Raw genomic sequence first — 15,054 nt, forward strand, 5'->3', positions numbered from 1 at the left:
TTACTTTGCTATTTATTTAAATATTTGTTGAATAGATGAATAAATTTTAACAAAAACGGACATAGTTGGCAATGTGAAATAGATAAGTTAACAATTTTTGTGCATGATTAGTAAAGACGTGCAACAGAACCATATATATTTAGTACTATGCTTAGTGATAAATTTAAATTGAAGGAAATTTTGACATATAAATCAATAAGAATATTTAAAATTTTGTTAGATACCAGTTTGTCTTCTGATTAGTTTGCTAGCTTGTATGGATCACCAGAGTATACTTCCAGTGTTTCTAAATGAATGTCTTCTTTATGGCTTGTATTTGTATAGTAATTGCTAAATGGAAGAAAAAAGAAAAAAGAAATCCTTTACTCATTGGCCATGATTACTATAAAGGTGTAAAAGTTGTTTTCTTTCCATAATTCCCAACACCAGGTAAATACTTTTCATGGATGATTTCATTTTATTGTCTTAAATATCCTATGAAGTAACCCCCATTTTTTGGAAAAACCCATAAAAATAACTTGCTAAGCTGCTAAGTATCCAAGACAGAAGTTGATATTAGACAGTACTCTGAATGACTGATAACTATGACTCCCAGATTGAAAAAAAGTCATAAGCTTTCATTTTATAATATGATCATAAATTTACCTTTAGGGAACCAATCTTCCAATCTAACTTAAAAAGAAATTTTTTAGATTTGATGTTTAATTCAAAATCCTTACATAGTCATGCAGTGCTAAAAGATTTAAATGATTTTGAAGACATTTTTACTTTTATTCTTTGAAAGCACATGTACTTTACTGTGCTCCTAAAACTCTTTGCCAAAATTAGCAAAGGACAATAAAATGTGATTGTACTACCATATAGAACTCTGAGATAAAGTAATACAAAATTATTGGGGAAGAAATATTACTGTTGAGGGTACTTACAGCCTGTCCCTCACTATCATATTTAAGAGGTCAACTTACATATTTAAGGGGAATATACATTAAAATTATTACAAAATGGTAACTTTTAGGTAAATGTGAGATTTAGGTTTTATTAAAATATCTTAGAAGACAAGAAAAAAAATAACATAGTCTCTTCTTCACGTGTTTGGATGACTTTTTAAAATATTTAATTTTGTTACTAGACATCAATTTTCGAATGATTCATTACTCATCTTACTTACAAAAAGTATTTAAGGCAACTCAAATGTCTACATCAAGTATCAGAAACTAAATTGAAGTCAGTTAGAAAATGGAAATAAAACAAGTGAGTGATGCTTAAGAATTTAGTTTAACATATATGTTTGGTTCATATCAACTGAGGCACTTACATATAGTATTTGAAAAAAACATGTTAATAACCTTAATAATCAGACTAGAACATTATGAATTATTTGAGCTTATAGGCATTCCCAAAGTTTGCAAATTTTCCTACACATGCAATGTTCTGATAGCAAACTTAGTAGCAGGAAGGAAAGACATAGAGACTACATTTTCTATTTTACTTAAATTTCTATTTAAATTACCCTTAGCTAAAATTATCTTCTAACTTCCTGTGAGGAAAGCCTTGCAAATGACATCCCTAGTTTTGTTTCGAGACCTTTTTCTATCTTGAATTCTGTGAAACTATTTTCCCCTTTCATCTTACTTCTGACTGTTCCTTCCCCTCCTGCCTCTTAAGCATTACTGTCCTTCTGAGATCTGTTCTCATCCCTATTTTAATCTTCTATGTTCTGTTTAGTACCAAGGCTTCAATTGTGATTTAAATGTCATCTACCTGAGTCCAATCCTCTCTCTTGAGTCCTACGTCATGGGTGCCTGGAAGTAGCAGGTCAGAACTGAACACATCATCTTTCCCCACAAACATGTCCCTCTCTTCTTTTGATGAACCATTGGATCCACCCAGTGACATCTGCTTGACTCATTCTTTGTGTCCCCTTCTCCCCACATTCATCAATTCACTAAATCCTGGAAAGCCTATCTTCTTCATAGTGAAGGTATTTCTAACCTCTATTCCATCCTCTTGAGCCCCACCACTGCTGCTTTGGTTGACAGCCCAGTACCGCCCCTTCTTTTGAAAATGCAAATCTGAATGTATTGTTTCTTTGCTTAAGATTCTACAGGATAAACACCAATTCCTTGTCATCACATGCAAGGCTTTTGATGATCTAGCTGTTGACCGTCTTTCCAGATTTCCCCAAGACTGTTAAATTAAACATTAGTTCAATGAGATGTTAAAAGCATTCATTATATGAGAAAAAAAAAGTTCTGCAGTCCAACTAGTTTGAGAGATTAGTTTTTAAAAAGTTAAACAGGCATCTTTATTGTAGGACTTTAAATATTCTCATGGTCATTGTAAATCACCATGAGAAAAATGTAGTATGAAGTATTTCCCAATCATTTTTGGTCAGAGAACACCGTTTCTCCTGAAATCATTCACAAAACCAGGGTTATGTGATACATACCCTGATAAACACTACTGCCTAAAGTACATCTCAAATGTAGACCCTTGCGAGACCAACTGTGCTCAGGCCCTCCCAGGCTTAGAGCAAACTATTCAGGTTCAAAGATGCCACTATTACATAGTTTCAATGTAACCCCTCCATGTCTGATGCCTGCACTAGGCATTATAGAACTGTGAACAGTGTAATCAGATCATTTAGATAGATCCAAGTGACTTGGCCTGTTAAAGTAATTTTGCTGGAGTTTGTGAGTGACATGTTTAGGGTGACATGACTTGGTCATCCCCCACTGGAAGTTACCTGAGATTTGGTAAGACTTCACATGATTAGCCTCCCTAACACTAGCATGTATGGAGACTTAAGAACCTGAGCACATGGAACATTTCCAGGCTGATACCTGATGATATCATTTGCTAAAAATCTATCCTTTGCACGTATCAGAATATTCTGTAATTTCCACCAGATTTATGTGGTCAGAGGGGTCTTTTATGCCACTCCTCCACATAAACCTATGCCACATCACACATACTATTTTCCCAGTCATGTCAACTGCTTATGTAGTTCTCATAATATATGATGGAACGACAAGCCTCTGGGTCTTTGCTCAAACTGCTCCTTCTACCTGGAATACCTTTCTACCCTTGTTTACACTCTCTTGAGATGCACCTGAAATATCTCCTCCTCTATGGAAACTTTTCTGATCAAAATTCCCAAGCACTGTCCACTTGATTGTGTCCTCACCAAATATCACATCACCCACTATGGCAACATCACTTTATGGATACAAATGTTTTTTAAATAGAATAAATTAAAAATAAAATGTAAAAGTATGTCTAATTTCTGGTTAATAAAACATAACAAAGTATAGAAACCTAGTAGTATATTTAAGGAGTCGTGAAAACAGCCAAGTGAGAGAAAAGATTACTTGAACAAATAGAAAGGCCTAGTAAATTTCTGAATGGGAAAGCATTACAGAAAATGTGCTAGTTTTCAATGGTTAATCTATAAACTTAAATGCAATCACAGCATATTTGTTTTCAGAAAATGACAAATCATCTAAAACTCCTGTAAGAACAAACAGAAGAGAGAGGAAAAGCTTAAAAAATTATAGTGAGGGGGTTCTTGCTTTATCAGATACTATAATAGTAGAAAGCTATACTATTTAAACACAAAGTGGTTTGTGATAGAATAGACAGATCAATACAAGAACAACAACAAAAGAATCCAGAAACACAATACATCCAGATAGGTTAATTACCTGACACATAATCAAGTTAGAACTAACCTTCTAGAAAGTCATTTGGCTATATTTACTAAGCATCTAAGTGTTCATACACTTCCCTAGCAATTCTAGGAATCTAGGCTAAGGAAATAAGGAGATGTGGAAAAAGTTTCTTTAAAGGTGTTTCTCATATCTTTATTTATTATCAAAATAAATGTGGAAGCAACCTAAAATTTCCACAATATAGATACATATAATAGAAAAATATGCAATTAAGTAGGTAAAAAGAAAACATGATTTAATAAAAAAAATCTGTACATGAGGCTAAACGAAAAAAAAAATTAAGGCAGGAGACTATAAGGCCAAAATTTCAATTTTAAAAAGAAAAAGAGGGGCTTCCCTGGTGGCGCAGTGGTTGAGGGTCTGCCTGCCGGTGCAGGGGACACAAGTTCGTGTCCCGGTCTGGGAGGATCCCAAGTGCCGTGGAGCGGCTGGGCCCAGGAGCCATGGCTGCTGGGCCTGCGCGTCCAGAGCCTGTGCTCTGCAACGGGAGAGTCCACAGCAGTGAGAGGCCCGCATACCGAAAAAAAAAAAAAAGAAAAAGAGAAATAATATAAGAAAACTGATCATACCTGTATAGGAACGTACCAAATGTCTGCAGTTGTTATGACTGGGATTTTTTTCTATCTTCTAGATTTTTTATTATGTATAAATAAACATAATCTGATCTGAATAAACACCATTCAAATAAAATTAGTTTGTTATCTTTTAAGTTCTTACAGAAAGGACCTTCTATTTAACACAAGATACCTTATTGCAGTTATCCCATTGCAGTATTTATTTCATTTAACTTGTGCTTCTGTGTTTAGTTTCAGGCAAGAAGTCAAAATCTTTTGTGCGTTCTGGTCAAGCATGCGTTGAACTTACCGTTCTCTGTGTTTTAATATCATGCGTAAGGTGATAGCACCCAAGCAGAAAAGAGCTACTACCCCTGCGGAAAAACCTAGAAAACAAAACAGAGTATCAAATGCTAGAAAAATGTGACCTACCTTGTTTTGAAGTGACTGTGGGACCTATTCCTAGTGGTGGGGAAAATGTTATGTGACTTTTCTACTTGTTCTTCTTCAGCCATATAAATCCTGAATTCCTAAATCATCATACATGGGCCTAAAGTTTTGGATTCAATCCAGTCCATATTTAATCTAAAGGACCAAGCATTTGACCACAGGGTTCCAGTCAAGTTTCTGTTGAGCTTTTCTGTTCTTTTCAGTTTTATCAGTAATATTCTTGTCACTGGGGTGAAATTAGGAGCTCAGGACACCAGGATCCCATGACTTTGCATAGCAACATTTAACTCTCAGTTGTGAAATATATTTTGTTACTGCAGAATAAGCCAGCCTATTTTGATAGTAACCAAATCATGCAAAAGACCAAGAGTTAAACTAAATTTTTGGTAAACTTAACTTTCAATTTAAAAACTGGGAATAGCTGTTCAAGTCATTTATTTCATGCTATCCAAAAGTGACAGTTTGTGATGTGAAGTGCACATTAAAAGATCCTTAAAACACTAAAAAAAAAAAATAATTTCTTATGAGTTAAAGTGAAAAAAAAAATTAACAGTCAGGATATAGGACCTCAAATTTTACATACATTTTAATAAATCACCATTAGAAGCTTTCTTCAAGTATTTAAGAAAACTTACCACAAATGAGAGGAACAAGTGAACCTAAGGAGAATACAAAATCATGAAAATATTAGTGTAGTTGCATGGTTCCACATATCTCAAAGTCCCATGGTAATGTCCCAGAAATTAATCTCAGCCCTCTCCTCTCTAAGTCTACTTAAAAAGAGGTATTGGAACCCTGAATTATACCCACTCTTTCTTTTTTATATATATATAAATGTATTTATGTATATATTTATTTATGGCTGCATTGGGTCTTCGTTGCTGCGTGCAGGTTTTCGCTAGTTGTGGCGAGAGGGGGCTACCCTTCGTTGTGGTACACGGACTTCTCATTGCAGTGGCTTCTCTTGTTGCAGAGCATGGGCTCTAGGAGTGCAGGTTTCAGTAGCTGTGGCACACGCGGGCTTCAGTAGTTGTGGCTCGCGGGCTCCATAACACAGGCTCAGTAGTTGTGGCGCACGGGCTTAGTTGCTCCGTGGTGTGTGGACCAGGTGTGGACCAGGGCTCGAACTTGTGTCCCCTGCATTGGCAGGCGGGCTCTTAACCACTGTGCCACCAGGGTAGTTCCTACCCACTCTTTCTTCATTTCTCATGTAACAACTTCCTTGGCCTTTACATTTTTTTTCCACCTTAATTAAGTTGGGGTAGTTCATCCATGAAAAAAACCAATAAACTCAACTTTATAATCAGGGATTTCTCAGGTCAGAATGCAAACATTAACTGTTACAACAGGTCGGTTAACATATTTTTGGAGGCCCCTGTCATATTGCTAAGCACTTATAAATCAAGATTCAGCAGTAACAGAAGTCTCAGCAGCAACTCCTTTCAAAATACAGTCTGTCCTCTGTATCTGTGGATTCAACCAACTACAGATCAAAAATATTCGAAAAAGCAAAAAATTTCGGAAAGTTCCAAAAAGCAAAACTCACACTGCGAGCCCAGCAACCATTTACATTGTATTAGGTATTATAAGTAATCTAGAAATGATTTAAAGTATATGGGAGGATATGCACAGGTTATATGCAAGTACTATGCCATTTTATATAAGGGACTTGAGCATCTGCAGATTTTGGTATCCAAGGGGGTCCTGGAACCAATCCCCCTGAGGATACCAAAGGACAACACTATAAGGTTGTTAGTTTTGCACCTTTTAAGTTAGTGCTCTTCTCTCTTTATTTTCTTTCTTTACTTCCCCCATTCTCAGAAAGTCTCACTTTCTCTACAATAGACCACCAACTTCAAATTCGTCTGTTACTATACCACTGGTCACAGACCTATGTCAATTTAAAACCCAGAGTCCCTAACATTGAGGGATACTGCTCACTCTCTTCTTTCCAGTGAAACAAGTAGGAGCTGCAGTGAAGCCCTTTGCACTTACTTGGGGATTTGCAAACAGCCAGGGGAGGGTTCCATCCGTGATCTTCCTGACACTGGCTCTGGGGACTGCCTTCTAGGGTATACCCATCTTCACATTCTAAAGTGATGACAGCTCCATACTGATACATTTTTCCAGGCTGAAGCCCACTCTGGATTCCATTTATATGCTCTGGGAAGCTACAGTTCACCTCTGAAATTAAAGAAATCTAATTGAAGCTGAGTCATATTCTGACATTTTACCAAGAACATAGATACTGCCCTTAATGGAAAGGTTTATGAAGCCAATTTAGTTTATTCTCAGTAAAACTTCACTGAAATAACACAAAATGATGTCCTAGGCATAGCCTTTTAGTGTCAGCCATCTACCTCAGGAATGTCCAGGTAATCATACCAGATTACTTTCCTTCTTTGTGCTTTAGTTTCTAAACCAATAACGTTGAATAAATTTTGTGGCTTCTTAGAGAAATGATGAGGGCTGAATGGGTAACATTAAGACTTCTGAATTTTTGTATCATCAATTTTGACTCTTATTCTTCTTACATGTAAATGCTTCCACATTTCTTCTTTCATCTTTTCAGTGTAGGGGCCAATAGTGTGAGATTTTGGATTTGAACCTGACTCTAGGATTTTCTAGCTGTGGGACTTTGTGTAAGTTACAAATCTCTCCATTCTACTGGGACCTCATCTATAATACAGGGATAACGGCACCAATCACTGATATGGTTCTCAGGAGGATTAAATGAGATAATGCATGCAAAGTGTTGTGCACAGTATCTGGCATATGGTAAGAAGTGCACAACTAATATTCAGTATTAATTCATTACTCATATTTCATATGCACTGCTTATGATAATGAAAATGACATTTTGAAACGTTTATAAAAATATACCCATAATCCTGCCACCACTTAGAGGAAACATACTCAAAAGATAACTTTACTTTTTATGAGTATTTTGTCAAATGCACACTTATCATAACTGTAACCACAGTGTAAATTCAATCTGTACTTTAGTTGTTTGATTTACATAAAGACTTCAACTCTCCATATTTAAAAGACTACATAAGTGATAGCTCAGATAGAGCCTCAGCCACTTTTCTTCTTTTGCAGTATTTAGATGACTTCATCTATTAATCCAATTAAATGTATTTAATTAAATGATCCAATTAATGCATTTATTTGGCTATTTTAACTTGAAAGTACCTAACTGAATATATCTATTTGGGACAAATTTTATTTAAAAAATAAGAAAACAAATAAACAACACACCTTTGCAATAAGGGACAGGTCCGTTCCAGGTTCCCTCATGTGTGCAAAGAAGGACTGCCTCTCCTACAAGCAGGTAGCCTTGGTTGCAGCTATACAGGATTGACATTCCAGGAGAAAATCGAGCTATGTCTCCACCAGTATGATTTCCATGGGGGATCTTAAACGGACGTTGACATCCTAAGAAAGCTTAGACACCAATTTAAAAAGATCTTTAATTTAGTACAGAGGAACGCATAGCCAGCAAATGGATGATAGTGATACAGAAAGAAGGCAGGCAACAAGCCAACTAGTCAGTATCCAAAAAATATTCATTTAGCCCATATCAAACAGTACAGGACAGAGATTTGCATTTCCTACCTATATCATATACGATCTGAAGACAAATGTCAAATGTAAGATAATGAAACATCAGTGGTTACAGCCCACAATTGTAATCTATCAGAGAATAGTGATCTTTTCTTTTCTCTTTAAATGGTAAAAAGGCTGTAGTCAAGGGTCACACCCTCAAATATCTACAGGAGCCAGGAAGTGAAGCCACCAGATATGGTAAGTCACAGAGCAACTGTCCTGCTAAAAATGGCAGCCACTACCCACTTCAAGATACTGGTACCTTGCAGGAAAGCAGAGGGGGCCCTCACTGTATCACAGCTTCACTGTTTGCCTTGGGTGGTGGAGATGGGTTTCATTTAAAATAAGACTACTGTGCTAGCCAAAGAAAACAGTTTTGAACTCAGTTCTTGGTCGCCAGTTGGCAGCCTCTGTTGTAGATAGCCACTGATAGGGATAAAACTACCAATGATAGCTAAAATTACAAGACAATTCAGTGAGTTTTAAGGCCAGCTCCATTCTCCAGAATACTCAAAGATCCCTTTCTAGCTGGTATCACAGCCTTAAATATCAAATTATCAAGCAATATTACTGCCAAACATTTGCCCAAAATGGTATGTGCATTTTCCCCATTCTAAAGTAATAAAAATAATAAACTTGGGAGACTCCATCAGTTTCGAAGTTAACCATTATCCTTTCATGTACCTTTTTTCAACAAGCTTAGAAAGAAAAGGGAAAAAAAGAATGAGCTGAGAAGATAAGGCAAGGCAGTTATTTTGTAAAATAATATGACTGCCTTAGCTTTTACGTGCTTTTCTTTAGGTGGAATGGCAAGTGCAGATTCAAAACCCTTTTTCTTTATTCTGTGCAACATCCCATATCTTAGTCCTGAAAATATCTTACCCTTTTTGATACAAGTTGGTACAGCGGGCACCCATTTGTTGTCAGTATGACACCTAATCAAGTGACTCCCATTCATGATGAAGCCGGGATCACAGGCAACATGTACTATGTCATTGTGGGAATATGAAGAACGAGTTTTGTTTAGCTTGTATCCATGTGTGACCTCTGGATTAGGGCAGTGAGTCACAGGAGGAGACTTTATGCACTGTGGGGGAGGTCCACGCCAAGATCCACGTCCTTTAGAATCACTTATGCACCGTATACTTTTCTCTCCCAGAAGATAAAATCCTTGGTCACATTCATAAGAGACTTCATTTCCATACAGAAAGTGTTCTGCCATCACACCCCTGTGCCTCCCATTGTTAATCACTGGTGGAGGTTGACAGTGGATAACTGCAGAAGAGATTAGGAAATTCTACTTCAGCTAGTGCACCATGGTGGACAGTCTTCAGTCAGATACAATAAAACTAAATAATAAAACTATGCAACTGCATGTAGTGCACGTAGCTATTAAGTTATTTAAATTTTAGATGCTAGATTATGCTTTCTTTTAAAAAGCTTTATTAAATTTTTGACTACATGAATAATACATACTCATTCCAAAAAAAATTCAGAAAATACAGTAAGTTTTAAGAAAGGAATAAATACAGCTATGTTCTCATGAAATAGAGAAATAGATCTATATTTGTTATTTTTAAAATTTTGAGCAATCAGCCGGTATATGGCAAATACAGTCACTCCTCGGTATCTGCAGGGGATTAGTTCCAGAATCCCCCATCAATACCAAATTCTGAGGATGCTCAAGCCCCTTATATAAAATAGCATAGTTTTTGCATATAACCTATGCACAATCTCCCATATACTTTAAATCATCTCTAGATGACTTATAATACCTAATACAATGTAAACGCTGTGTAAATAGTTGTAAATAAAATGTAAATGCTAGGTAAATAGTAGCCAGCACATAGCAAATACAAGTTTAGCTTTTGGAAGCTTTCAGGATTTTTAAAAAATATTTTTGATCTGCAGTCAAATTGACTTCATGGATATGAAACCTGCAGATACAGAGGGCCAACTGTACTCATTTCCTACTTGACAATTTTGTTTCCCAATGCTAGTACCATCCAAACACTAAAACATGTTTCTTATGTACACTGAGCTAGAACACATCGACTGTTAAGGTATAGATTAGTTCTGTAGTGACCTGTTCTCTTTAACCCCCTACAACCCACTGACAACTTTTTTTTTTAACTTACCTTCACAAAGTAGAATCTTTTGGAACCAAACCCAATTCTTATCATCTTGACATTTCTGATAAGCATAGCCAGTCAACTGGTACCTAGAGAAAGATTATAATACATTTTCTCTTCCTACAAATCACATCTCTGAAACCTAGCCTCCTCAAACCACTAATACAGAGGCACTTCTAAATAAGAAATTTGGCAGAAAGGAGTCAAAACTCCTGGCCCTTCAAGTAAGCAAACTACTTTAGACTTAGAGTTACTCCCAGCAAAGCCACTTCCATGTCAAGAAAGGATTAAAAAGTTAGAGATGTTACTTAGACCTTTGGAACCTCACCATCTCTGTTAGTGTGACAATGAGGAATCTCTAGAGGGAGTCACCAAGACAAACTGAGGCTAGAATTAATGCACAAAGCAAGGTGGAGACCCTTTCTGAGAATGAATCACACTTACCCATCTTGGCAGGACATATTAACTGGTACCACGGGTGAACCAACTGGAAGCTCTTGAAGACCTTCTTTCAAAGGTTGGCATGGTGCTTCTAGAGGAGCAAAGTTGGAATTACTTATACATGCCTGATATAAAAGAGAAAGACAACTCAGGAACTGAAAGTACCTTCACACCGAGGGGCAGAAGGACTCCAATTTCCTGAAGGCATACAGTGAATGGATCTGTTTCCCACAAGCAAGTAGCCAGGATCACAGGTGTAGTCTACAGTCATCCCAGAGAGAAAGAGGACCCTATTTCCACCTGTATGCCGACCATGGTGGAGCCCAGAAGGTGGCTGACAGCCTAAAGAAAAACTTTCCATATAAATACCAACAAAAACTCAAGAACACTAAGTATACAACGTTTGACAGTAGACAGTCTGAAACTTTTAAGCCAAAGATCATCAAGCTCTTATTCATTACTGAGTGCCTTCTGCTCTTTTGAAGGAACACGGAACCTTAAAAAAGATTCTCTCAATTGTCTACCCTGACTGTATCCCAGATCCAAGGGAGCATTTGCACAAAGAATATATACAACAACACACATAGACTGTTTTGTTACAGAATGGAAGAAATGGGACAGTAATCTATGCCCCCTTGCTTTTTTCCATAACTCTAGCTTTGGGTGGGAGATAATAAACAAGAATAAACAAGTAAATACCTCATTTTTCTCTCCACTGAGTTTTTACCTTTTTCACAAACTGGTATTTCAGGATCCCAGGTGTTATTGGCTTTGCAACGAACCTGACTGCTGCCCTTCAAAGCAAATCCATTATTACACTTGAATATCACACTGTCATTGTAGAAATATGGGGCTTCCTTGCTAGATATCTTGTATCCATTTGCAACATGGACATGTGAGCACTGAACAGCAGGGAGGGAAAGTTTACAGAGAGGAGCGGGGCCACTCCAGATGCCCGTCTCTTGATCATTGCTTGTACAACGGATGGTGCTCTCCCCAATGAGGTTGAACTTCACTCCTCTCTCTGGCCCAGGGTTACATGTGTAAGTGACTGTGGTACCATATAGGACATCTGAGGAACTCCCTGTGTGTACTCCATTGTAGATAACAGGGGGTGGTGGGCAGGTGATATCTGGAAAGATGAAAAGTTACTGTACAATTCTGTTCCAGTATTAAACACCAAAGAAGAGGAATGAGGCTGGTTATGAATCTTTCGTTATCAGGTTTCTTGAAGGATATGGGTGAGATGTGATGATATACATTCTATCAAAACTCATTATTACGCAAAATTCAGTTTAAAAGATTGCATAGGAAAGATTTGTGTAATGTGTTAAAAGTGAAGATGTAGATCAATATCATATTATGAGGCAGTAAAGTCTGATAGCAAATTATTAATTAAGAAAAGAATTCTTTTTTAAATAACCAGTAGGTCAATAAAAGTCACAGGGGAATAGAATTAAACTTTTTTGAGATGGTACATCTTTTTGCTGCGGTGATATGATAGGCTAGCCAAGAATATTTATTGTTGATTGAACATCTACTTTTTGACAGGCAATTGTCTCATCTGCAAAGAAGGAATAGTACCATTTAATTATAATAACTTTGAGGTCTGCAGTCTGATGCTAATGTTACAGATAAGAGGCTAGAGTTCAGAGAAGCTACATAAATTGCCCCCGGTCAATAAGCAGTAGAAATATAATCTGAGTTCAGATCCCACACCAGTTCCCGTTCTCTCCACTAAACTACAGTGTACCAAAATTAAGGATGGTGGCTCATATACTCATTGACCTCATTACTCTTATTCTCCCATATCACAAAAGAGAATCAGTAACTAAATGCATTTAAATTAAGTGATTGCTGGGCTTTGAAGTAAAAGAAAGCAAAACTATGCAACTATAACTGTTGACAAAGTGAATAGAATGGAATCTAATATTCTTAATCCCATAACATGCCTAAAACAGAAATCTCACAGGATTCTAGACCCTCTGTTATTCATATTTATAGATCTCACATTACTCAAGATCCTTTGTTATTTTTCTACTCACCTTTACAGAGACGAATCTCCATAAACCAAGGCATTGTGCCTTGGCACTGCTGATAAACACTCTCGGCTAGCCGGTACCTAGGGAAAAAGAGTCATGACATTTTGCCATCTGGTGACCACTAACCTAAGCAAGAGCTATTGGTTCAATAGCAGACACATTACTTTCAGTACAGGAATCAATAGGAACAAAAACAGAGCCAGCATCAGCACGACCCGCCCATTGCACAGCATAGTTTCCATTAATGGAAAAATAGGGATCAACACTTCCATGAACATGTGACAGGGGGGTCTTTGAGATAAACTCCTACACAGAGCTTGCAGTGTAACTGATAAGCCAGACCTAGTTCAGACTGAGACAGTCCTCACTCACCCTTCATCACAAGAAGAGTTGACATCTGGTCTAATAAGTTGGTTCTTGGGTTTTTTAAAGACTTGCTTTCCTATAGGTTCACATTCCGCCACTAAGAAAAGAGAGGAGGATGAGAAATCAACTCAAGGCAATCTCAAAACCAAAAAAACATCAACGTTCAAAGCCTGGAACCTTTGCATGTGGGGGCAGTGGGTATCCACACTCCCTCAGAGGTACAATGTATGGATTCTTCTCCCACCAGCACATAGCCAGGGTTGCAGGTATATTTTATGGATGTTCCAGGTTCAAAGTGAATCATGTGTCTATCTTCCTTTTGCCCATGGAGGATTTTAGGAGGAGCTTGACAATCTAAAGGAAAGACAGAGAATTTTTCTTATGTAAACAATGACAGAAAGGAACTGAGCCAAAGAAAGTGACATTTATGCTACAATTCCACTCTGGTGGCCGTTGTACAGTACAGAAGTAATCTTGCAGCCCAATTCTGGGTAATTTTAGACCAGTGGTTGTCAATTTTTTTTCTGCATTTAGGCAGCTGCAGATTTGTTTTTCCATTCCCACTGGGTGCTCCAATTCCTCTGTTGTACAAGGAATCATCTTGTACATTTCTAATGGGAGATTCTGACCTATCTGTAGGGTTATTTTGCTGAAGTCAAAATCACTTTTCTTTTAAGAAATCACGGTTAAGACAAACATTTTTTCCCAGTTGTTTTCCCTTTAAAGAAATAGGCAACTTAGTGGTCCCTAATGATTTCCCCCCCCCAAGGATAATCCTACAAAATGAATGGGAGACAGTGTTTAAAAAGCCTTCTGTATAATTTATCTTCACTATATTTTGTAAAACTGAGGGGACTGGAAGTAGGAAAAGGCCCTGCTGAAGTCCATAACCCCTTCTCTAATGCTTCAGAAGGATGAATCAGTGGCACCTGTTCCAAGCACTGGAATACCCACCCTTTTCACAGACTGGTACCGATGGTTCCCATGTGCCTTGGGCGTTACATCGGATTCCCTTGCTGCCCTTCATGGTGAAGCCAAATACGCAAGCAAATACCACAGTGTCATTATAGGAATATTGATCTTTCTGGCCAGATGATATTTGGCCTCTTAGGATCTGGGGAGGTGGACACCGAACCTCAGAAACAGAAAGTTCACAGCGTGGGGCAGGGCCGCTCCAGGTCCCAGTCTTCTGACTATCAGTGGTACAACGGATGGTTCTCTCCCCAGTGAGAATGAAGTTCACTCCTTGCTCTGGGCCCCGGTCACAGGTGTAAGTGACTGTGCTTCCATACCGAACATTCAATGAAGAGCTGCCCGTATGTCTTCCATTGAGAATAGAAGGAGGTGGTGGGCAAAGAATTTCTAGGAAATTACAGAGAGAGATGACAAGATTCCAACTGTACTACAAACAAAGAATGTCTCAGGTGTTGCTACATGCCACTCTCACATCCTAGGTTCAGGGACAGTAATATTGGAAACTGTAATGAATCTGTCAAAGTGGCTATAGCAATATAATTCAGAAAGTATGATTTAAAACTTTATTCCTGAATATATCTACTTTGCTGATCCTTTGATTTCTTTTACCAAGTATATAATCTCCTTTATGTGCATGGCCTGGCTGGCAATTGTACATAGTTTTCAGAGAAAGAAAAGCTCAGAAACCCTGTTTTACTTGAGTAAGCAAGGGACAAAGAGGTAATTCAGGATGTTTCAGTGAAGAACATATCCC

General features: G+C 37.6%; 1 protein-coding gene across 1 annotated transcript in view; it reads right to left on the bottom strand.

The window, feature by feature from the left end:
- CR2 (complement C3d receptor 2) overlaps positions 1-15,054 on the bottom strand; it is a 35,162-nt gene that overhangs the window by 3,715 nt on the left and 16,393 nt on the right. The window contains exons 6-19 of the mRNA XM_082616010.1: positions 14,280-14,687; positions 13,503-13,679; positions 13,332-13,422; positions 12,963-13,039; positions 11,645-12,049; positions 11,083-11,259; positions 10,921-11,008; positions 10,483-10,565; positions 9,227-9,619; positions 7,997-8,182; positions 6,731-6,919; positions 5,371-5,394; positions 4,596-4,671; positions 225-330 (exon numbers count right to left, since the gene is read on the bottom strand). Coding sequence (XP_082472136.1) covers positions 240-330; positions 4,596-4,671; positions 5,371-5,394; positions 6,731-6,919; positions 7,997-8,182; positions 9,227-9,619; positions 10,483-10,565; positions 10,921-11,008; positions 11,083-11,259; positions 11,645-12,049; positions 12,963-13,039; positions 13,332-13,422; positions 13,503-13,679; positions 14,280-14,687 — 2,465 coding nt within the window. The 3' untranslated portion in view covers positions 225-239. The remainder of the gene's footprint in view (positions 1-224; positions 331-4,595; positions 4,672-5,370; positions 5,395-6,730; positions 6,920-7,996; positions 8,183-9,226; positions 9,620-10,482; positions 10,566-10,920; positions 11,009-11,082; positions 11,260-11,644; positions 12,050-12,962; positions 13,040-13,331; positions 13,423-13,502; positions 13,680-14,279; positions 14,688-15,054) is intronic.

Source organism: Mesoplodon mirus (genome assembly GCF_964341445.2).
Source record: "Mesoplodon mirus genome assembly, chromosome: 3".
NCBI lineage: Eukaryota > Metazoa > Chordata > Mammalia > Artiodactyla > Ziphiidae > Mesoplodon > Mesoplodon mirus.